Raw genomic sequence first — 22604 nt, 5'->3', positions numbered from 1 at the left:
AATGATGAATAATGGAAATAGTTTGACTACTTAAAAAATACGTATATCTATGATTATTTATTTTTTATTCCTTCCAACCTTTTTGTATTCTTAAGGATCATTCCGTTATCCCTAGGGTTGGATACCTACATATCTCTTTCGTTGACTGTACTAACGAAGTTATTTCGTCGCATCATCGCGCTTGACTGAATTGTTTTGGTGTTTTATTGCCGACATGAAACTGCGTAGTTACTATTGTTATTTGTACATTATCGCCATCGTAACTTCGTAAATAATATATACCTACGTATGAGAATAGTCTTAAGGCGTGTCCAGCTATGACTAATGACTATAACATATTTCTAAATTCTGAATTAAATGGGATTTTGATTGCACACCATGGAATATGCACTATTGTATAGCAGCATCTAACCAACTATATAAATACATAAAAAATATATGTATCTATGCACTTTTACAACACACAACATACACTAATAAATTGCAAATCACTTTACTTCACAACAAAAAACATTATTTTGTACAATTTCTGCTGTATCTTTCCAAAGGAACCTTGCAACAGCTGTGAACTCCTCAAAATACTCTACTACAGTCTACTGAGATTCTAAATTGAGAGGTTCTGAACGGTTCATCAACAGTCGATTGTCCTGCGATTAAGTGACGTATCAGTGTTGATGAACCGTTTAGAATGTAACAATTTAGTATCTGAGATAAATAAACCGACTTTACTTCTATCTCGCTCCACAACAACAACAGCCTATATGAAATTTCACCCAAGCCTACAGCCAGCCCAAGCGACACTACCCTTAGAATTAGAACAGACCATGGAAATGCTCACTGAATACCAACTTTTGATAATTTTTCATCTAAATCAGAAAGAAATTAAGGGGCAGAAGAAGGGGCGCATTGATGTCGGTTCTGAAGGCGGAAATTCAAATTTTAGTTCTGTAAAAATCTTAAAAGATTTGTTTAAATTTCGACTTTATGTATGTCTCCGTAAATCACAGTTTCCTCCTGTATTTTTTCAAATTTAACAGCACTTGAATTAGAATTTGAGCTTTCAGAATAGACTTCGATGAGTTCCTCCTTTTCCTGTTCAAATACTGAATTATTTATCAACATACCTAACCAATCCTCCCTCTCTTTCCAGTGAAACTGCCCGAGGAGGGCGGTGGCGGGCGCTTCACCATCGGGCCGGCCCCGGAGCGCGACTGGGAGATGGTGCCGCCTGACGGGCGCTGGGGCTGGTGCATACTCGTAGGTAACTGGACCTTAGTTACACAGTGAACCCTAGTTCATATCACGTGGGGGTCACCAAGGTACAGGTGTATTGGGATAGACCTTAGTGCTACGGACTAAAGATCAGAAGGCAACGTCAGTAGCGTGTTTTTATCATGTCGGGGTCACCAATTTTCCAAGAGGAAATTATGGATTCTCTCTTGTCGTAATGCTTTATTAGTTATATCTGGGGTTGCTTTACTTGTAGGTGGATGTGTATTGATTGTTATAGACCTTAATTTCACGTGATAAGGGTTGAAAAAGGGCGTCAGATGCGTATTATTATCATGTCGGGGTCACCAATCGCCAAGATTCGACAAGAGAATAAATTATGATGACTACCCTCTAGTGTTAATAGTGGTACTTTATTGGTTGTCTGGTGCTAATATAAATGTTGTTATATAACCCAAGAATCTTGGGCCAAGATGCACGTGATAAATACTTTACACGAAGTTACACCTATATTCGGTGCTTCGCCCTATTTCTTCTTTTTTCCCCCTTTATACCGATACCACTATATTGGTATTAGCATTCGTGTTCACTAGCCCCTCCTACCAAAAACTGCAAATTTTGCTAAATTTTGCCCAAAGTAACCCACAGAAAACCTCACCAATTATTCCATCTCAGCCATCAAATCTAACCCATTCTTTCCCCACAGGAGCGACCCTAGTAAACATCCTCATACCCGGCACGATCAAGTCGTTCGGCGTTCTCCTGGTGGAATTCAACGATGTGTTCGAGTCGAGCGCGTCCGCCAGCTCGGGCATTGTGGCGCTGTGCTACTTCCTGTACAGCAGTCTTGGTAAGTAGCCACCTGGAGGTCTAGCACGGGTCGCAAGTAAGACGTGACAAAAGTTCTCCGTCGCGCTCGCTAATAAAAAAATAAATGAAAAAGGATCGCGTGTATATAGTCAGCTGCATAAGCACACATTTGAACCTTGTCAATCTAACAAACCGCCTATACAATCATTGAAGCATTGACGGTTCGTCAGTTTGACAAGGTACAGAAGTGTATAACAACTTATGCAGCTGACCGTACATGTCGGGGTCACCAATTTGGAGTAACGGAGAGGAAATGAGCACTTCTGGAGCTGATGCATACATATTAGGTAACTGGACCTTAGTGCTTCGTGTGGGTCATATCATGTTGGGGTCACCAAGTTAGGGGTGAATTGATTGGGTTAGTTAGACCTTAAGGCTACTCGTGACAGTTCATAATAATATCATGTCGGGGTCACCAATTCGCCAAGCAAGATTCGGAAAGGAATTCAACGATGTGTTCGAGTCGAGCGCGTCCGCCAGCTCGGGGATTGTGGCGCTGTGCTACTTCCTGTACAGCAGTCTTGGTGAGTGTCTGAAGGGCTAGCACGGGTCGCAAGTAAGACGTGACAAAAGTTTTATGTCGCGCTCACTCACATCGCTCAGCCTCAAAAGCGAGCGCGATGGAGAACTTTTTCACGTCATAATTCTTCTAACAACCCCAAGTTGTGGGTGGAGTTGTTTAACCCATTATATCTGTAACTAATTAAATTAAAAATTTTAACGATTTGAAGAAGGACACTGCGATTAGAGCCCAACCAAATGCTGATATTATTAAAATTTTAGACCATCGCTCTTGCGATCAGACTTCTGTTTCTGTACACCTCTTAATTGAAAACAGCTATAAATATGCCTAAGTCTAGCTAAGCGCGTAGTTACTACTATGTTTTTAAGCGCAGATTATGTTTCTCATTGACTTATATTACAACGTATCTATGAGTTCATAATTGTTATGTCTGTGCGCTAAATTATATGAGCACGGCGGTATTTAGAAATCGTGTCTCAAAGAGTTAAATCCTAGTAGCCGAGCACCATCGACACACTATTTCTTTCTTAGCTTGAATTTGTATAGTATTCATAATTTCCCCCAATTTTACTAATCACCCCCCTCCCCTTCCACAGGTCCCCTCTCTTCCATTCTGTCGGTGCGCTGGTCGTACCGCACGGTGACTCTCCTCGGAGGCTCTTTTGCTGCCTTCGGCATGATCTGCAGCAGCTGGGCCGAGTCCATCAGCTATTTGTACTTCAGGTGAGATATGTATTGAGTATGTCTAGCACGAGACGCAAGACGCGCACTACAAGACGTGGCAAAAGTTTGGCGTCGCGTTCGCTTGAATCGCGTAGCCCTGGCGTATTATTTAGCAACTTTGTTGGTTTGTCTTTGACACGATAAGAAGAAGAAAAATAATTGTAACATTTTACGTCGATTAAAAAACTTGAATTTGAATTAAATTTGTCTGGTTGTTGTATATTTACGTAATACCTATGTATCTATCTCTATATTTATGTCGATATATCAGCTGTCTGACACCCATATCGCAGGCTCTGCCTAATTAGGGGTCGGATGGGCGTGTGTGAGGTGTCCGCACATATTTATTTATAATTTGTTTATTATTCTTCTTTCACTACTAATCTATTAATTCCATATTCCAGTTTCGGCGCGATGGTGGGCGCGGGCGCGGGGCTCGCGTTCCCCCCCACAGTCTACATCGTCACGTCGTACTTCGTGCGACTACGTGGATTAGCTAATGGTACGTACTGCTGGATAGATAGCGGACCCCTTTCGGTAGTGACTTACACACTCGTGTGTCTGTACAATCAGAAAAAGAGAGGGTGGCATTAAAATGTTTGCGCTGGGGTGGCCAGTTGGCCACTGTACGTTGTATTCGCTACTTATAACCCAGCCTAGTGCTATGTTAGAGTATCTTCAGAAATATTGATGATAATTGACGGCACCGTAGCTAAGGCGGTAGTGAAGCTGCTTCTGAAGCTGAGGGCCGCGGGTTCGAATCCCGCCCAGGGCAAACATTTGTGTGATGAGCATTTGTGTTTGCCTTGTGTCTGGTTGTCGTTTATATATTCAATATGTATCTATCTATGTATTTGTGTAGATGTATCAGCTGTCCGACACCCATAACACAGGTTCTACCTAGCTTGGGGTCGGATGGCCGTGTGTGAGATGTCCCCACATATTTATTTATTATTTATTTAATTTTCGCTAGAGGATACTATTTTATTTAGGGCTGATTTTTCAATAGTCAGATAAAAGTTATCTGAGGAAAAATTCTGATTCTGTAGCTTCTAAATGTAAGTATTAGACAGTGACAGCAACAATTTTATTCCTCAAATAACATTTATCTGACCATTGAAAAATCAGCCCTTATTTATTTACATAAAATTCTTAACTTCGTATACTGAACTGTCAATATTTCCCTCCCCAGGTATCTGCATGTCGGGCTCGGCATTTGGCAGCATCATCCTGCCGCCCGTGCTGAGGCTACTGCTCGAGAGCTACGGATACAAGTGAGTCACGTATGAAACGCCGCCGATTTTACCCTCGACGGAAAAAGAGAGATGTTATAAGTTTAACGTGTTTGTGTATTTGTGTGTTTCTGTCTGTGTTAGCGTAGTTCCCAAACTGCTGAACCGATTTTCGTTTAGTTTAGGTTTTAGGATGATGTGTAATGTTATTACGAGTGTTCTTAGCCATATTTTAGCAAAATCAAATCAGTCGTTCAAAAGTTATGGGGCTTTTAGTGCCAATTTTGCCATAGTGGGTTAGAGAATAACCAGGGATTATTGGTCTGACTTTTGACACATCTATCAAGAATTTAATATGGAGATGACGTATAATTCATGAACCATTCCCCGGTTACGATCTAACCGACTATGGCAAATTTGGAATCACGACCGTAAATAAATTAAATTATGTGTTGTCAACATGTTATATCTAAGACCGAAAAAAAAATGTCATTTTGATTTATTTTTCATGAATATAACATGCTGCACTGTTACTTGGCACACGTAGGTTTCGGCTTAGTTTACCCTTTTTGCAACACCCTGTATATCTTATTGTTAACCCCGCAGAGGCGCGGTGCTGATCCTGGGCGGCATCATGCTGAACACGTGGGCGGCGGCGCTGCTGTTCCAGCCGGTCGAGGAGCACCTCGTGAGGAAGTACAAGCACACTGGTGATGAGGAGGACCAGCCCCAGGTGAGGGGGTTACCACCACCGAACAATAGCAATTATATCCCGTTCCACGGGGAATAAGGGTAGTTTTTGTTTGTGTCAGGTGTCTTTACCCGTGGAATGGGATATAACAATCTGTAAGCGGCATCGGTCGCCTGTCAAATTTGACGTAACTGATCCATGTGAGTAAGTACAAGCGGCCTGATGATGAGGAAGACCAGCCTCAGGTACCAGTTCTATACGAGTTAATTTATAGCCACGATCGGGACCAGTGCAGCGATTGCAAGATTTCTAACCTCCGATTACGTTACGTATCTTCCACTGTCACTTTGTTAGTTCCAAAAGTGACTACGTTGGCAGTTTTTTTTCCATATGTTTGTGTAGTATCGAATTGCCACGTTAGCCGGTGATAGGCCCTCTGTTCACGGGGAACTTCGGTTACCTGCTTAAGGTCCTGCTTAAGCTTCGGCTTAAGTTCTGGAACCAGTTCCGAAACTTAGTTGATAAAGTTTCTGCCGCTCTTTAGTGCATTTTTTTACTTGACCCAAAAAGGTAAACAATCTTGGGTGACTTATTCAGTACATTTAAACTTATTTAAATCTATTTCTCACTTGCTTTGACCAGAGAGTTACAGACCACAATAGATTTAAATACGTTTCACGTGGTTTGCGCTGCTCAAGGCAGAGCAGCCATAATGTATTCGGAAGAATGGTGTTTTAAATGTTTTTGACTAATATTTTTATTTTTTAAGAGATGCGGGTAGATGCGTTTATACAATTATTTTTTTATTAAAAATAACTAGAAAGTGAAATTCAACGAATATGTTTTTTTTCATGTTTTTACTGACAGTTACAGAGTAATAATAATTAAATTCGAAAATCCCAACAGTATTTTTTGTGTTTTTTATCATTATAAATAGACTAAGTTAGATAACTGGCCTAGATTGCTATCTACAAAATAATTATGTGGAAATAGACACGTTAAAAAAAGTATTTTTGTACAAAAAAGTGTTGTTGTTTTTTTGAAAATGAAACGTCACACGAAGCCATACAGTAAGCAAATTCATTTACATATATTTTTTCTTGTCTTTTTGTTTTGTTTTTGTAGTAGTTTGCATGTTTGTTTACACATACAAAATTATATAAAAAAATATATATATTTATGTTCACATTTTCAGTAAATAAATTACTTTAATTACTTTTATATATCTTTAATTTTTGCGAGTGTTTTCTTAGTTACAAATAGATATATTTCAAAATATATTTATTTTCTTATATATTTATTGAAAATGTGAACTAAATCCACCATATTCCATCTATGGGGCAAAATTCGTAACTGACATCATTTCTTTACTTACCTGAATCGGCTAAATTGGCTTAACATTTTTGTTGTGCTGTGCTATATACAGGGTGTTTCTAAAATAACGATAGCAAATTCTACTTACATAATGGCAATCAGTTTTCAAACTGTATCGAAGCTGTTATTTTAGTTACAACCTGTACCCAAATTTCTCTGTCCTTGGTTGATAAAAATAGTTTTTTTTAAATAAAAATTACGAAAAAATAAAGTTATTTTTCACTTTTTAATAAAATTAATGCTTTTTCATATCTAACACACTTTTAATAACACACATCACATAAAAGTCAAGTTAAATAATAAATAATCACTTTTCTTACATCAATATTAACAAAAGCACTAAGTATATGTCACTATCAATAGTTTCATTTTCAAAAATACACGCATTTTTATGTATAAAAATGAGTAGAATTAGATAACGCGTTATTATTAATATCCGTTATTGTTGCTTAGTAATAAAAGTGATTATCATGTTATTTTTGGTTGTGAATATCTCGTTATTAACACATCACTTGGGCGTTTTTTGTTGGCGATAGCTTATTTTGTAGTTTCCTCAAATAATTATAATAATATTGTTATTAATAGTTATATTTTGGTAACTTGTGACAGTTTAAATTTAGGCATGATAATGACCAATAGAGGAGGCCATCATGAGAGCAAAAGTGTCAGTATTGGTTGATATCATACCACAGTTTGACCTTTTGCCTAATTCTATTTGAAATAAACTATTCAAGATATTACTAACATTAAATTTTTCCAACAATGTTACCAATATGTAACTAGCAAAAACGCTAAATATTTCCCCCCTTATTCATAAAAAAGTTACTGGATGCCTTAGCTAATGAACTGTTTTGTCACTCTCTGACAGAGAACAATTTGTTCTTTGACAGCGAGTGACAAAATAGTTCATTAAACAGTAACTTTTTTGATAGATAACAACCGTTATATTTCGCTACATCACTCGTTTTTTTTTCATCTACAGGACGACATCTTGCTAGAAGAGAATGAAGACGAACCAGGAGAATCCATCGCGATGGAACAGCAAATCCCCAGAATAAACACTAGCGACAAAATGAACGGAGATGCCGAAACGAAGCCAGATAAAATTCCATCTTCTGCCCAACTGAATAACAGTCAAAACTGCATACCAACCTTGTCGTCCCAAAGTCAGTTGAGACACAACATGTCTAAAAGAAAGCTGTCGTATACTAGGACTGTTCCTAAGAATACTTATAGTTCAGCTTCGATAGCTGGGAAACTAGGTTCCCAAGAGGGTTTCGGTAGGAAACTCAGCTACGCTGGCCCAAGGAGGAATTTCTCAACATCTAGCTTCAATTATGTATCGACCCAGTTCCACGGGTCAACCCTATCTGCCTTTGAGAGACCCAACGAGTTCGCTTCCCAATTCTCTCTAAAATCAATAACTGATAGTGTGGCTGATGTCTACTACTGTTGTTTTTGCATTAAAAAGAAGAGGAAGACGGAAAAAAGTGAGCCTAACAAATTCTTCGATGTTACCCTTTTGAAAGACCCAACGTATTTGGTCATCCTTTTGTCCAGCAGTACTGTTGCTATATCGTGTACCAATTTCATTATACTCCTGCCTTCACACGCTCAAAACGTAGGTTTCGACAAAGCTAGAGGAGCGTTGCTCCTAAGTACAGTATCCGCTTTGGACTTAGTCGGCAGAATTGGCGGTTCAGCGTTATGCGACTTAAATTTTGTCCCCAAACCTGTATATTTTGTTGGGGGGTTAATTTTCTCTGGTATAACGTTAGTGGTGTTACCGTTTTTATCTTCCTACATGGCTATAAGTGTTTGCTGTGCGTTGTTCGGCCTAGCGTCTGGCATAAACAACGGGGTAACCACTCTAGTTATGGCAGAAATCCTAGGGGTAGAACGTCTGATGTCCACGTATGGTATAAGTCTGTTTGTCAACGGTTTATTGCAGCTGGTTGGTCCACCGATCTGTGGCCTCTGGTTTGAGAGAAATAAGAATTTTGTGAGTATGTTCGTGACATTTGGGTTCATATTTTTGGGCGGTGCGTCTCTTTGGCTGTTTATGCCGTTCATAAATAAGTGGAAGAGACAGAAAAAGGAAGCGGAAAAGAATGGAGTAAAAGCGAAAGTTTGAGGGTGATAATACATCTTCTTCTTCTTAAAGTGCCTCTCCATCATTGGAGGTTGGCAGCTCTTTGCAGGTATAATAATACGGTTGGGCAATATGTTTGTAGGTGTTTCACCAAAATTTATGCCCATCTGTAGTTTTTCAATATATTTTTTTCACTTTATATCATATTTTTTAATGTTGACTTCATTCTTTACCTTTTAGGGTACAATTTCAGGGATTCAATTTTTTTCTATGATAAAAATAAATTGACATTTACGAATAAATTTTCTTGTAAATGTTTTTTTTAATTAAATATATCTGGCCTCTTTTTGGAGGTCTCACGATGAAATTCCACCCCTTGTATACGCACATTTCTTATAGGTTTTTTGTACGCAAAAAAAAGAAATTGTAGAGTTTTAATGAAGCAGGGTGGAATTTTTCGGTGCAACTTTTTTTAATTTGATTGGACCACTAATAAAATTCCTCCCTGTATACAGGGTGTTGCAAAAATGGTATACTAAGCCGAAACCTACATGTGCATGCAGCCGAAACTGAAATCAGAATTTCAAAATTTGCAAAAAAAAAAAACATTTTCCATAGAAACTTTGTTGGTCACATGACTTTTTACTATGGAGATAGTTTTTTTTTCGCGAATTTTGAAATTCTGATTTCAGTTTCGGGCTTAGATATACCATGCTGCACATGTTGGTTTCGGTTTAGTATCCCCTTTTTGCAACAGCCTGTACATAACAGTTAGTGCCTATTAGAACTATCTACAAAGCAATAATACGATTGTGTATTCGCCAAGACTTAAATTAGATAGAATTTACTATACTTATTGCAAATTTTAATACGTATTTTTGCACAATAAAGAATTTATTTTTTACTCTCTTAATTTTTTAGACGGTAAGTTACTGTAAGGTACAAATATAGTTACCAAAATTTTTACTTTCAATTATGAAAAATATTATTATAGTTATTAGATAGTTAACATTTTGCCTTATGTAGGCTTAAGTTTTTTAAATATATTTTTTCCATACCTACCGAGGTATGGATTTTTGCATTAGAGAGGGAATATATAGGGTGTTCAAAAATGTTCTTAGAAACTTTGCTGGTCATGTCAAATTTTACGATCACCAGCAGTTTTTTTTGTTTTCATTTTGGCTTTTATAGAACTTTTGAAACACCCTGTATAACAAGAGGATTTGCCTGCAAATTGTTGCATAATTTATGCCATATAAAGAGGCTTCCAATTTAGAAAATATTTTTTTAATAAATTCATTGAGTGTTTTTTTTTCGAATTGTTTTTACACTATTTACCAATCAATAACTCTTTAGTCTGTAATTTATGTATTTTACGCTAACACTGATGAAAAAAAAATTAAAAATCATGATTTTGTGATAAATGTTTACACATTTTTTCTGATAAATCGTAAGTATTAAACAATGTTATACTTATTACTAACTGAAACTTGCCAAATTGTACTCTAAGCTCACTACACCAAATTCCAAAATACCTTGTGATATATTTTTTTTGTTTAAAAAATCATTCCTATATCATTCCTTGGTCGACAAAAAATTATTAAAATAAATTAATATATATTTTTTACTTATTGAAATAATTTTCTAACTATATCCGTGTTTTTAACATTAAAACCCACAATTGTGTATTTTTTTGTGTTATTTTACATACTAAATTGTATTACTTACCTAATATGTTATGACTTTGACATTTCTTTGTAAATAATTTTAATAAAAATATAGTTATACTTACTGTATTTTTCTTGTTTTTTTTTGTCTTATTTCCGTAACCAAAATTTGCATTTTCATAAAAAAGTTGTTGGACGTTTTAGCTATTGAACTGTTTTGTCACTCTCTGGCAAAGAACAAATAGATCTTGAAAGTCTATACGAAATGGTAGGTACTGTTTCTTAAGTGAGTGCCTATATTACTACATATACTGCGAAAAAAATAGATAGAAAATCCATGTAATATTAATACCTACATTCGTCGAAATATAACAGGCCCGTTTGGACAGCTCCAAAATGTATGGGATGACAGCTGGTGTCAAACCTAAATCATAAAAAATCTAAACAATAAGTAACTTTTGGTGCTTTAAAAGTTCTTTTTTCCTTCGGCCGTTAAATAATAAGCCAGATTATGTATCTTTTTATGTATTTCATCAAATTTGTGTAGCTGTCCAAACGGGCCTTTTGTATTTCGACGACTGTAATCCAGAGTATTATGTAGTCATCATTACAACATAACCCAATTACAAATGCCCCAAAACTGATCCGAAAACTGCTTTAAATTTCCAGTTGGAGCCATTTGCCGAAGAGGAAGTGACCACCTACTACGACGAGACGCCACGCATAGTCAAACCAGAAGACTTAGTGCCAGAAAAACAGCAAAACGGATCACCCTCCATGCTTATAAACAAGTCTAACTCAGACTTGAACGACGAGAAACAATATTCAGAAAGAATAAGGAAGATATCGTCATCGTCAAAACACGGCCTCCAACATAATTCTAGCAGAATTTCTAATAAACAAAGCACGCCGTCTTTAGTCCTAGAATCTGTAGTCGAAGGCAAAGGGAGTCGGGTTAATTCTACGGAAGCGTTTGGCAAGAAATTAGGGGTTCCTAAGACACCTAAGAGAAGTCCTTCTGCCTCCAGTTTTCAGTATATGTCGACTCCTTTTCATGGTTCGACGTTGTCGGCTTTTGAGAAACCTAGTGAGTTCGCGTCCCAGTTTTCGTTAAAATCTGTGACGGATAGTTTAGCCCCTATAACGTACTGTTGTGGTTGTTGCAAGAAGAATAGGGATGAGGATGGGAAAAAGGAACCTAGTAAGTATTTCGATGTGAATCTGCTGAAAGATCCGATATATTTGGTGATTTTGATATCGAACTGCACGTGCGCTATATCGTATACCAACTTTATTATTCTAGTACCTTCGTACGCTCAGGAAATGGGCTTTGATAAGTCTTTGGGGGCTTACTTGCTATCTATAATATCAGCACTAGACCTAATCGGGCGAATAGGAGGTTCAGCGCTCTCTGACGTAGTAGATACCCCAAAAAGATACTTTTTTATAACAGGTCTTTTGATATCCGGGCTAAGTTTAGCTGCTATACCTCTAGTATCAAGTTATTCAGCCATAAGTGCTTTCTGTTCCATATTTGGCATAGCGTCCGGTGTCAATGTGGGAGTTACAGCGTTAGTGATGACAGAAATGTTAGGGACGGAAAGACTTATGTCTTCGTACGGTATTTCGTTGTTTATGAATGGGATACTACAGTTGATAGGTCCGCCTATATGTGGGTTTTGGTTCGAATACGCTAAGTCGTATAAGAGTTTGTTTATAACCCTCGGGTTTATTTTAGTGGGAGGCGCGTCTTTGTGGGGTTTTGTGCCGATAATACATAGGAGGAGAGCGAAAGCGCAGAGAAGAGAGCAGAATAAAGCGTAATATAAATAGATTTGTGTAAGTAAGGTCTGTTTTTTAATCTCAGATATGTACTTACTAAATTGACAGATTCTGAACGGTTCATCAACAGTCGATTATCCCGTCAATAGAACGATACGTCACTTAATCGCAGGACAATAGATTGTTGATGATGAACCGTGTAGAATCTTTCAATTTGGTATCTGAGGTTAAAAAACAGACTTTGAGTAGGCGTAAGTATTTTTGTATGGACATCTTCCATAGAGTATGTTTGCGTGTGGGGATGGGTTTGTCATAGTCTATTGTTTTATCTCGGATACTAAATTGACAAGTGCAAATTAATGTCAAATTGAATTAAAGTTGGTACAAAAATGTTTTGCTTGACATTATTGCACTTGTAAATTTAGTATCCGAGATTAAAAGAATAGACTAGTTATCTATGTAATTTATTATTTAAGCTGTCTATGGTTACCTAAGCTAGCAGTTGAAGACTTGTGAAGTCTTAAATTTTAATAGCCTTCTAATTTTGCCGTTTTTTTACTGAAAGGTTTAACAGCAAAGCTGATTTTTCAGATACTTCAATTTGAATAAATAAAACCGATGGTTTATCTTTTGCAGCATTCGCAAAAAAAAATTTACTTATTAATAAAACGCCATCTGTTGGGCATGTCTTGAACTAAACACATTTTTCATTGGATACCCGTGCTGATAAAGAAGCAATATGGAAATAGTTGCTGTACTTACATGATTTTTTGTAAAATCTAGCATGAGTCCTACGAATGATTGACATATGCTGTTAATGTCTGGTAAATTAATGAAAACGAGCAAATGACAAATTTTGAATCTTTTGAATTGTATTTGGGGATAATAGCGAGGCAGGATTTTTCCTTCGGCACTTGTGTGAGTTTCTATACAAAGAATACTGAATGGGATGCGTCGGATTCCGAAAGGTGGGACGCTTACCTTTATTCGCACGGGTTATACAAGATAATCTGTACACTTTCGCCAAAATACCTCATATGGATCTTATTCATTTATAGGTACTTAATTAAAGTTGTAGTAAGGGCTGATTTTTGAATAGTCAGAAAAGTGTTATCTGAGGTATAAAATTGTAGCTGTCATATAAACACTCAGTCGCGGCAGCATCAGAATTATTCCTCAGATAACTTTTATCTGACTATTGAAAAATCAGCCCTAAATTAATTACTTATCTTATAGTTAAGTATTCAGAGATTACTTTGTCTTTAGATCCCGGTAAAAATATTTTAAAAAGGTACCTAATTCATTTATTTTGATCCTATACCTAATTATTTAATTTACACGAATGATCTATGAAATATTTGTTTACTTAAAATTCACTGTTATAAATGAATTTGAATGTCTTTAGTTCTAATAGTAAGTGTAATTACAGTCGTCGAAATATAATAGGCCCGTTTGGACAGCTCGAAAATGTATGGGATGACAGCTCCAGCTTATGTCAAATCTAAATAATAAAAAATCTAAACAATAAGTAACTTTTGGTGCTTCAAAAGTTCTTTTTTCTTTCAGCCGTTAAAAAATAAGCCAGATCATGTGTCTTTTTATATTATGTATTTCATCAAGTAAATCAAGAGTAAATAGCAAATTTGTGTAGCTGTCCAAACGGGCCTATTATATTTCGACGACTGTACATAATTTATAATTAAATTAAAATGTAAATGTCGAATTTATTTTGCAAACAATCTTTTAACTTAATAGTTCAATGTAAATGTACTTATTATTGTTAGTTTAATTTTGGGTATTGGGTATTTTAGTTGTAAGAATCATGTTAAATATTATACTCACCAGTAATTGATGTTATTTAAAAACAATTTTTTTTCCCATGTTTCGCTGTCCCGAATAATAATATGGTAACTATAACTTTACGCTTATAAGTCAATTTTACAAAATGATGTGCCATCGTTTTTACTAACATATTTCGTTAGAAACTATATATTATAATTAAATTAAATAGCAATGCCTTATTAAAATCTATGAATAAAATATATTTATATTCCGTAAATACCATGATGTTAGGGAATTTATAAACAAACACTCTTTTACTTAATAATTTATAAAATAGGACCTTAATTTAAGTTATGGAATGTAATTTTTATTGCAACATGCATTTAGTGTAGATATTTATAGTCTTTAATGCCTACTTATGTTAGTCTTTACTTAAATTACGTAGATACTACGTATTAAAATTTTATGTGTAGATTCTTGGTTTAATTCATGAAAAAGTTCACCCCACAAAATGCCGAACACAAATGGCACCAATTTTTTCAAAATTGAATTTAATATTCGAACTCAATATTAAAACAGGGTGAGTCATTCATAGGTGCACATCCGGAAGTATGTCACAGAGCTTTTCATTCTGAACAACTTTTGTTAAGATGACCTTGGGATATTCCCGAAAAAAAATATATACTCCCCATACACAGTGACAACCACTTTTTGTATAGAGAAGCATTTTTTTTGTTATACCAAGGTCATTATACGGGGTGTTGCAAAAAGGGTATACTAAGCCGAAGCCTACATGTGCAGCATGGTATATTTAAGCCCGAAACTGAATTTGAAAATTTGCAAAAAAAATATTTTATTTTCCATAGAAACTTTGTTGGTCACGTGACTTTTTACTATGGTTTTTTTTTTTTTTTTCATGAATTTCCAAATTCTGATTTCAGTTTCGGGCTTAGATATACCATGCTGCACATGTAGGTTTCGGCTTAGTATACCAATTTTGCAACACCTGTATAACAAAAGTCGTTCAGAATGAAGAGCTCTGTAACATACTTCCAGATATGCAGCTATGAAAGACTCCCCCTGTATTATTAGTTGGTAATATTCTGATGCGCTGTTAAATGTACTTACTTCGATATTTCATCATGACATTTTCCGTGTAGGAGTAATTTGGTGCTGTCACTGAAACTTTTTCATTGCCCGCGAGTGTATCTGGCTTGCATATTATATCCCGAAAATGTATATGGTTTAAAAAAGCAAGCCTTGTTGCCTTGTAAACTGTAAAATTTGTAAATCTAACCAAGAAAATTGCAATCTGTATACTTAATAAAATTATTTTATTCTTTACCTACATGCGTTTCTTATTTTCTCCTATAAGTAAGTTAGATTTAACTACAATTAAAAACAGTATTTTAAAACTATCGTTTATTCAATCAATACAAAATGTACAATAGTAGAAATACATCACAAAATTGAGATATGTAAGTATATAAAAAGAACCTATCTAATTGAGTTTCATTTTGTATTTTAGTTTTGACTAATTGTTTACTAAAATATAAAAAAACGTTTCCATCTAACTTCACATTAGTTTCAAGTATTCCCGTGGAGTTTTGGGATAAAAAGTATCTTAGAGTCCGACAATCCTTAGGGCCTTACCACAAAAACTTAGACAGTATTTAACTGGTGTTTAGCGCTGTCAAACGCCTACAAAATCTGTCAAATTTCGTTCTAAACACCAGCTAAACAGTGTTTAAAGTTTTTTGTGGTAGCACAGTTACTTTTTAACTGGTAAAGTCAGTTTTTTAATCTCAGATACTAAATTGATATATTCTGAACGGTTTATCAACAGTCTGACAATCCCGCGAATAGATACGGATACGATACATCACTTAATTGGGGACAATCGTTTATTGATGAACCGTTCAGAATCTGTCACGTTAGTATCTGAGATAAAAAAACAGACTTTATCTTACTACATTTTACAACTTTGACATTTGCACATGTAAAGTTAGGGTGGCTTGTATGTACGAAACATCTTAACGCATTTAAATCTATTGCCGTTTTTTTTTAGCCTATGCTGTCGTCTGAGATAAAAGAGAGTCTTTATACATTGGTGCATCTTAAAACAAATTGTGGTCATTGTGAAGTTATATTTACAGTTATATCACATATAGGTACTTAATCAAACAAAAATCAAATCAAATAATTTATAAATATACTTTTTGCCAATAAATATCGATTTAAAATTAAAATACTTTAAAGATTCTTTCTTTTTTTGGAGATCCTTTTGATAAAATTATATTTTTAATTCAGATACTATTCTACGTGTATATCTAATCTATATTATTTTCGATAAGTAAATTACAAAAGATTTTTCACCTTAAGAAAACATTACACTGTAAAATAATCTATACATATAAACACTGGGGTACTTTCATGTATAACTAGTCTTAGAAAAAGTTTACTAAAATACAAAATTGGACAGTTAACAATAGGTGCCATATGAACAGTCAGTCTACCAAAACACTAACCTTGACAAAAAGATCAAAAATATTATGATCATCTTATAATCTAGTACTCCATTGCATGCTACCCACAAAACTATTGTGTATAAAATGTATTCTGCTATATTAAACAAGAGAATATTGGTCACAATATTACCCCCTTATTCATAGAAAAGTTACAATATGTTTTAACTAGTAAACTGTTTTGTCCCTCTCTGTCAAAGAACAATTTGTTCTTTGTCGGAGAGGGACGAAACAGTTTATTAGTTAAAACGTTCTGTAACTTCTCTATGAATAAAGGATTAGTCTTTTCGATTATTAATTTTGCATTTATCAGCCATTATTTATATAAAAACCATGTCTGTTTGCAATAAAATATGTATGTGATGTCACATAATTCAACAACAAAAAGATGATCCTTATTGTAGGGAATTAGAAGTCACAATAACTTGACAATGGGCACTCCATATTATACAGGTGTTGCAAAAAGGGTAAAAAGATAAGATAAGATAAGATAAGATAAAGATAAAATACTCTTTATTGCACACAAAAAGAAACAGTATAACAAGTCACGTGACCAAGATAGTTTCTATGGAAAATGACTTTTTTTTGTCGCGAATTTTGAAATTCTCATTTATGATGATACCATGCTCATGTAGGTTTCGGCTTAGTATACCCTTTTTGCAACACCCTGTATACTTAACGGTCCCACATTATCAGTGTTTATTGGCCTTGATGACGGCCCGTATCTTCCTCACGAAAGGAGCTGGCTGCAGCAGCAGGGTCACCTCGCGGCACCCGGCGCTCAGCCGATTGAGGTCTTCTTGACCACCCTGGGGATGAAAATAGGGTGGGTTAATACATTTCTCATACTCGATACTGTGCAGTCTTGTAGCAGCTTTATATACCTGACACACTGTCCACTACTGGCATGGAGCAATATTGCCGTAATCTCCACGCTTGGTATATAGGTAGACGTAACACTGTTCCAATTAAAACGCATTTTTGTAAGGCGACACCTAGTGATACATTTTTTGCTTGCTTCCGCGCCATCTAACGGAATCTATTCGCAGGATCTTAACTACTAAGAGCCTGCGCGCGCTTTCAAAAATCGCATTTGCGACAAGATATTTTAGGTCGCATGACAAAAAAAAGTAAACATTCTGTGCGCGCACTTAGAAATCCTCTCACAGCTGCATTTTTTTCTCGCTCGATGCCACTAGATGTCGCTATACTAGTACTAATAGTATTACTATACCTTGATCAGGTTAAGCGGCGTGTGGTTGACCTCGGTGAGGCTCCAGCCGCGCGGCACGGCGGCGCGCGCGGCCGCCGACGCAGGCGCCACTGACGATACCGTGCAGTCTTGTAGGAGTTTTATATACCTGACACACTGACTGATACACAGTCCAGGGGTCACTAGGTATAGGGGTATTGCTATAATACCCACGCTTGGTATATGTATAAACACTAGCGATGTTCGAATAGCCAAAAGTAAACGCATTTTTCGCCACGTTGCTATGGATACACTGCCCAGATGTGCGTTTCAGCACATTTTAGTGTACAGCGCTTGCTCTTTTGTGATTGTTCTTTTTGAAGCGCGACATTTGGTTGATATTTAGGTCGCTTTCCAAAAAATCCCTTAGCATTCCGTGCGCACTTAGAACTCTTGTCGCAAATGTCATAGGTTGTCACTAAATGTCACTAGATGTCGCCACAACACAACAACTATACCTTGATTAGATTAAGCGGCGTGTGGTTGACCTCGGTGAGGCTCCAGCCGCGCGGGACGCGGGCGCCACTGACGATACTCAATACTGTGCAGTTTTGTAGCAGCTTTATATACCTGACACACTGTCCACTACAGGACATGGGTAGACGCAATACTGTTTGAACAGTGAACAGTAAACGCATTTTTTATATAAAGCGACAGAGTCGCCACCTAGCGGCACTTTAAATTGCTTCCATTCGCGCAGTTTCTTTTAATCTTACTGTTATTGACATTTCGCTTTATTAGTACGAGATCGCTTTTAGAGCGATGATTTTCTTAATAAGGCTCTTGCAAAGCCATAATATACAATAACACATACCTTGATCAAGATGAATGGCATTTGCGACACGATATTTAGAAGTCTTTGCAAAAAAACCTTGAAAATTCCGTGCGCACTTAGAAACCGTGTCACAACTGCTCTTTTATGTCACTAGATGTCGCTATAATAGTATTACTATACCTTGATCAGGTTAAGTGGCGTGTGGTTGACCTCGGTGAGGCCCCAGGCGCGCGGCCGCCGACGCGGGGGACACTGACGATACTGTACAGTCTTGTAGTAGCTTTATATACCTGACACACTGACCACTACTGGACTGGAGGAATATTGCCATATAGCGAACCTTTACGCGCTTGGTAAGTATATAGACGTAGCACCGTTCGAATAGTAAAAAGAAGCGAATTTATAGTTACCTAGCGCATTTTTAATTGCTCTAATGGTGAGACAAGTTTCCATAGCGCCCTCAGGTCCCACTGCATGGTTCCGTTATCGACGTATATTAACGCCACTATATCGCGATTGGCCATAAATACCGCGCTGTAAAAGGTGGACATTTAGGTCGCTTTGCAAAAAATGCCTGAGAATTCCGTGTGCGCTTAGAAATCGTCTCGCAACTGCCCTTTTTTGTCACTAGATGTCGCTATAATACTATATACTACTAACTGTACCTTGATCAAGTTAAGCGACGTGTGGTTGACCTCGGTGAGGCTCCAGCCGCGGGGGACGGCGGCGCGCGCGGCCGCCGACGCCGGGGACACTGACGATACTGTGCAGTCTTGTAGGAGTTTTATATACCTGACATACTGACCACTACAGGACATGGCTCTACTATATGACCTTAGTCTACATGCTTGATAAAAGCAACACTGTCTAAATCTATTCTATTACCATCAAAATTAAAACCTTGTTCAACGGGTGTTTAAAACGATATTTGACAGATTTATAAGGCGTTTAGCATGTGTCTAAAGTTTTTATATAAAGCGACAGAGTCGCCATCTTACGATTCACGCTTTGCGCTAACTCAGCACATATTGATTGCTCGCTTTCGCGCCATCTGTCGTTAATCTTCGGTATCTAAGCTTGTGAGTCTCGAAGATAGATGTCGCCACAGTACAATAATCATACCTTTATGAGATCGAGCAGCGTCAGCTGTAGATAGACCGTTTAATTTAGCCATAGACTATACCTTGATAAGATTAAGGTGTGTCCAAACATAAAGCGGCATTCGAGCGCGGCTGCCGCGCGCGGCTTGCCGCGCTATGATTGGACGATTGCCGCGCGCGGCAGCCGCGAGCTACCTGCCGCGCGCGACGATCGCCGCGAACGATGTTAGTGTTGGTTCGCCAGTGGTTGTGTGTGGACGGACGTATTTTATCAAATAAAATGGATAATGAAACAGCAATTCGTCTTATTGAAATTTATGGCTCCCATAGTCCATTATGGGACACTAGACGTAAAGAATATCACAATAATAATGTGAGAGAAGATCTATGGGATGAAATAGCAAAAACATTCGTACAACCAAAAGCAGCTTTAAAATTGAAAATGAAAAGTCTTTTGAGTTCTTATAGAAGGGAGAGAAACAGAGAAAAAACAAGTAATGTCACCGGTTGTGGTAAGTTTAATCTTATTACATTTTATAACAGTAGGTACTTATTAATAAATCTCTGGCTGTTTACATTTTCACTATACTAATTCTTAATTATCTCTAAACGCGTGGACCGAGTTACATGATTCAAACTGATAAAATGGTTTTAGACCTAGACCTTTTATTTGACACCATAATCGTTAAGATATCTCAACAAACAAAAAATCTAATTTTCAAGTTACCCTCGCGATTATCCAACATGTATGAAATGCGTAATTCAATTCTTTAATAAGACACAAAATCAGCTTATGTTTTAGTTGTTATAATGTTCTTTTTTCTGTTGCAGGTAGAAACAAGGCCTATAAATCTAAATGGTTTGCTTATGAAGCATTTAGTTTTTTACATGACAGGAATAACCCTATTGATGCAGTGGTAAGTACCTATTTTTTTTATATTTTTATTATTTCAATTTCAATCATTTATTCATAAATTCAACAATTTACACGTCATATAGTAATAATAAAAAAGACTATAGCTTAGACTAGAGCTTTCCGCCAGCGGCTTCGCCCGCGTGGTCTGGTTGTTTTTTATAAATTATAACCTAATGTAACTCAGTGAAGATGTAGCTTTGTAATAGTAAAAAAAAATCAAAATCGGTCCAGTAGGTTTTGAGTTAAATCGTAACAAACAAAAAAAACTTTCCTCTTTTTAATATTACTTTAGATGTAACGGCCATATTATACATACAGCCCGCATACTGCAAAATCTATGAGATCAAATAATGCTAAGAGGCTGTTTATTAATTTTGGCCATTTTTAACCTAAGGTATAATTGCATATATTTAATATCTTTCTTGCCAATCAATTGATCCGTTTGTCATAAAATATCTTGACAAAAAAATACGAATATCAGAAGGAGTGGTAATAAATTGATTTGGAGTAAAGGAAGCTGTTTCAATCGTCGAATCATTTGTTTTTTTTAATAAAGAGTCTCTGCGAAGAAAGTTATGCAAGTGAACAGTAGCTAGAACTATGGTTTTGGCTGATTTTGGGCTTAAAATCATTGTACTTCTCAATACTCTAAATTTTGCCGACATGATTCCAAAAGCATTTTCTACTACTCGGCGTGCTCTTGATAGTCTATAGTTGAAAATCCTTTCTTTTGACCCTTTTGGATGAATTCCTGCAAATGGTGTCATCAAATGTGTGCTTAATGCAAAAGCTTGATCTCCTAATATTACATATGGTATTTTAGTTATGTAGGGTATTTGTAAAATTTCTGGCGCTGGTACATTAAGTTGATTATTTTCTACCTTTCGATACAATTCGGAATGTTTATAAACTCCTCCATCTGAAATTCGACCTTGGCTTCCTATGTTAACATACATAAAATTGTAGTTTGCGTCTACTAATGCTAATAGCACGATACTAAAGAACTTTTTATAATTAAAATATTCAGTGCCGCTACGAAAAGGAGCTTGAATATTTATGTGTTTTCCATCTAACGCCCCAATAGTGTGCGGAAAATTCCATTTTTCCTCGAAGTCTTTAGATACTGCTTTCCAATCTTGCTCTGCCACTGGTAGCTGAAAAAAAATTAATAACGTTTTATTTATTTTGTTTCAGGATTGTGGCTCACCCTCAGAGCCGGGTAATACAGAACAAGCTATTCCGGTACAAGGCATTTCAGAACAAGGCACTTCAGAACCAGGAACTTCGGAACCAGGAACTTCGGAACAAGGCACTCGAGACCAAGATACAAATACCAAGAAGCCAAGAAAAGAAATGCCCGCTAACAAGAGGACATATCAAGAGTCAGAGTATGATGCTGAAAATCAAATGATAGAAGAAGCATTAGAAGTAATGCGAAAACAAAATGACAGTAGTAATGATCCTTTCGTTGCTTTTGGCATGCACATAGCAGCCGAACTTAGAAAATATGATGCCACTATGTTTACGAGAGTCAAACATTCAATAAATACTATACTATACGAAGCTGATATGGAGCTCCTCAATCAATCATCAACACAAGAATATAACGCTGAAAACAGACGAGGATATTTCACTTCACAGTTTACCGATCATGACTCATCATCTTCTAGTAACATGGGTACTGGCCTTACACAATTGATTCGCGATTTGGACACGGATGTAGATTAATATTGTGAATTAGTTGAGAACAACTGTGATTGACGTATGATGATTGTGTTGTATTTAATTATTACTTAATTATGAAAATAAATAAATAAAAAATATAAATTAACAATCTGTAGTTTAAAATATTTCACCAAATAATAAAAATAATATAAGTAATAAAGTTCATAATAATTTACCTGTACCATGTCCTTAAGAGCTCTCACTATGGCATCGCACACTTCTGGAATTATTGTTGATATTGTTTGCTTTGATACGTGAAACGTGTATTGTAGGCTGGAATAGGAGTCTCCTGTAGCCAAATAACGTAACGTTATTGCAAGTCTCTCCTTCGACGTTATTGCCGTT

At 36.4% G+C, this 22604-nt stretch overlaps 2 protein-coding genes across 5 annotated transcripts in view; both read left to right on the top strand.

The window, feature by feature from the left end:
* The window catches only part of LOC105385020 (monocarboxylate transporter 13), a 36790-nt gene extending 24094 nt beyond the window's left edge, over positions 1–12696 (top strand). The window contains exons 3-10 of one of the 4 annotated variants that reach the window (XM_048623858.1): positions 1151–1261; positions 1937–2080; positions 3220–3346; positions 3751–3848; positions 4539–4620; positions 5185–5311; positions 11072–12269; positions 12388–12696. In XM_048623858.1, coding sequence (XP_048479815.1) covers positions 1151–1261; positions 1937–2080; positions 3220–3346; positions 3751–3848; positions 4539–4620; positions 5185–5311; positions 11072–12226 — 1844 coding nt within the window. In that variant the 3' untranslated portion in view covers positions 12227–12269; positions 12388–12696. Of the gene's footprint in view, positions 1–1150; positions 1262–1936; positions 2081–2491; positions 2625–3219; positions 3347–3750; positions 3849–4538; positions 4621–5184; positions 5312–7625; positions 9324–11071 lie in introns of those variants that run through there. The other 3 variants (XM_048623857.1, XM_048623859.1, XM_048623860.1) reach the window with 3 other exon arrangements.
* A 7152-nt stretch (positions 12697–19848) lies between these two features.
* Positions 19849–21974, top strand: LOC125489165. The gene is made up of 2 exons (XM_048624037.1): positions 19849–20535; positions 21729–21974. The coding sequence occupies exons 1-2, from the start codon at positions 20429–20431 to the stop codon at positions 21943–21945; spliced, it is 324 nt and encodes a 107-aa protein (XP_048479994.1). The 5' UTR covers positions 19849–20428; the 3' UTR covers positions 21946–21974.
* The last annotated feature ends 630 nt before the right edge of the window (positions 21975–22604 follow it).

This window comes from Plutella xylostella, chromosome 11, assembly GCF_932276165.1.
Source record: "Plutella xylostella chromosome 11, ilPluXylo3.1, whole genome shotgun sequence".
NCBI lineage: Eukaryota > Metazoa > Arthropoda > Insecta > Lepidoptera > Plutellidae > Plutella > Plutella xylostella.
The sequence above is the reverse complement of the archived record's forward strand: the minus strand, read 5'-3'. Positions and strand labels throughout refer to the sequence as shown.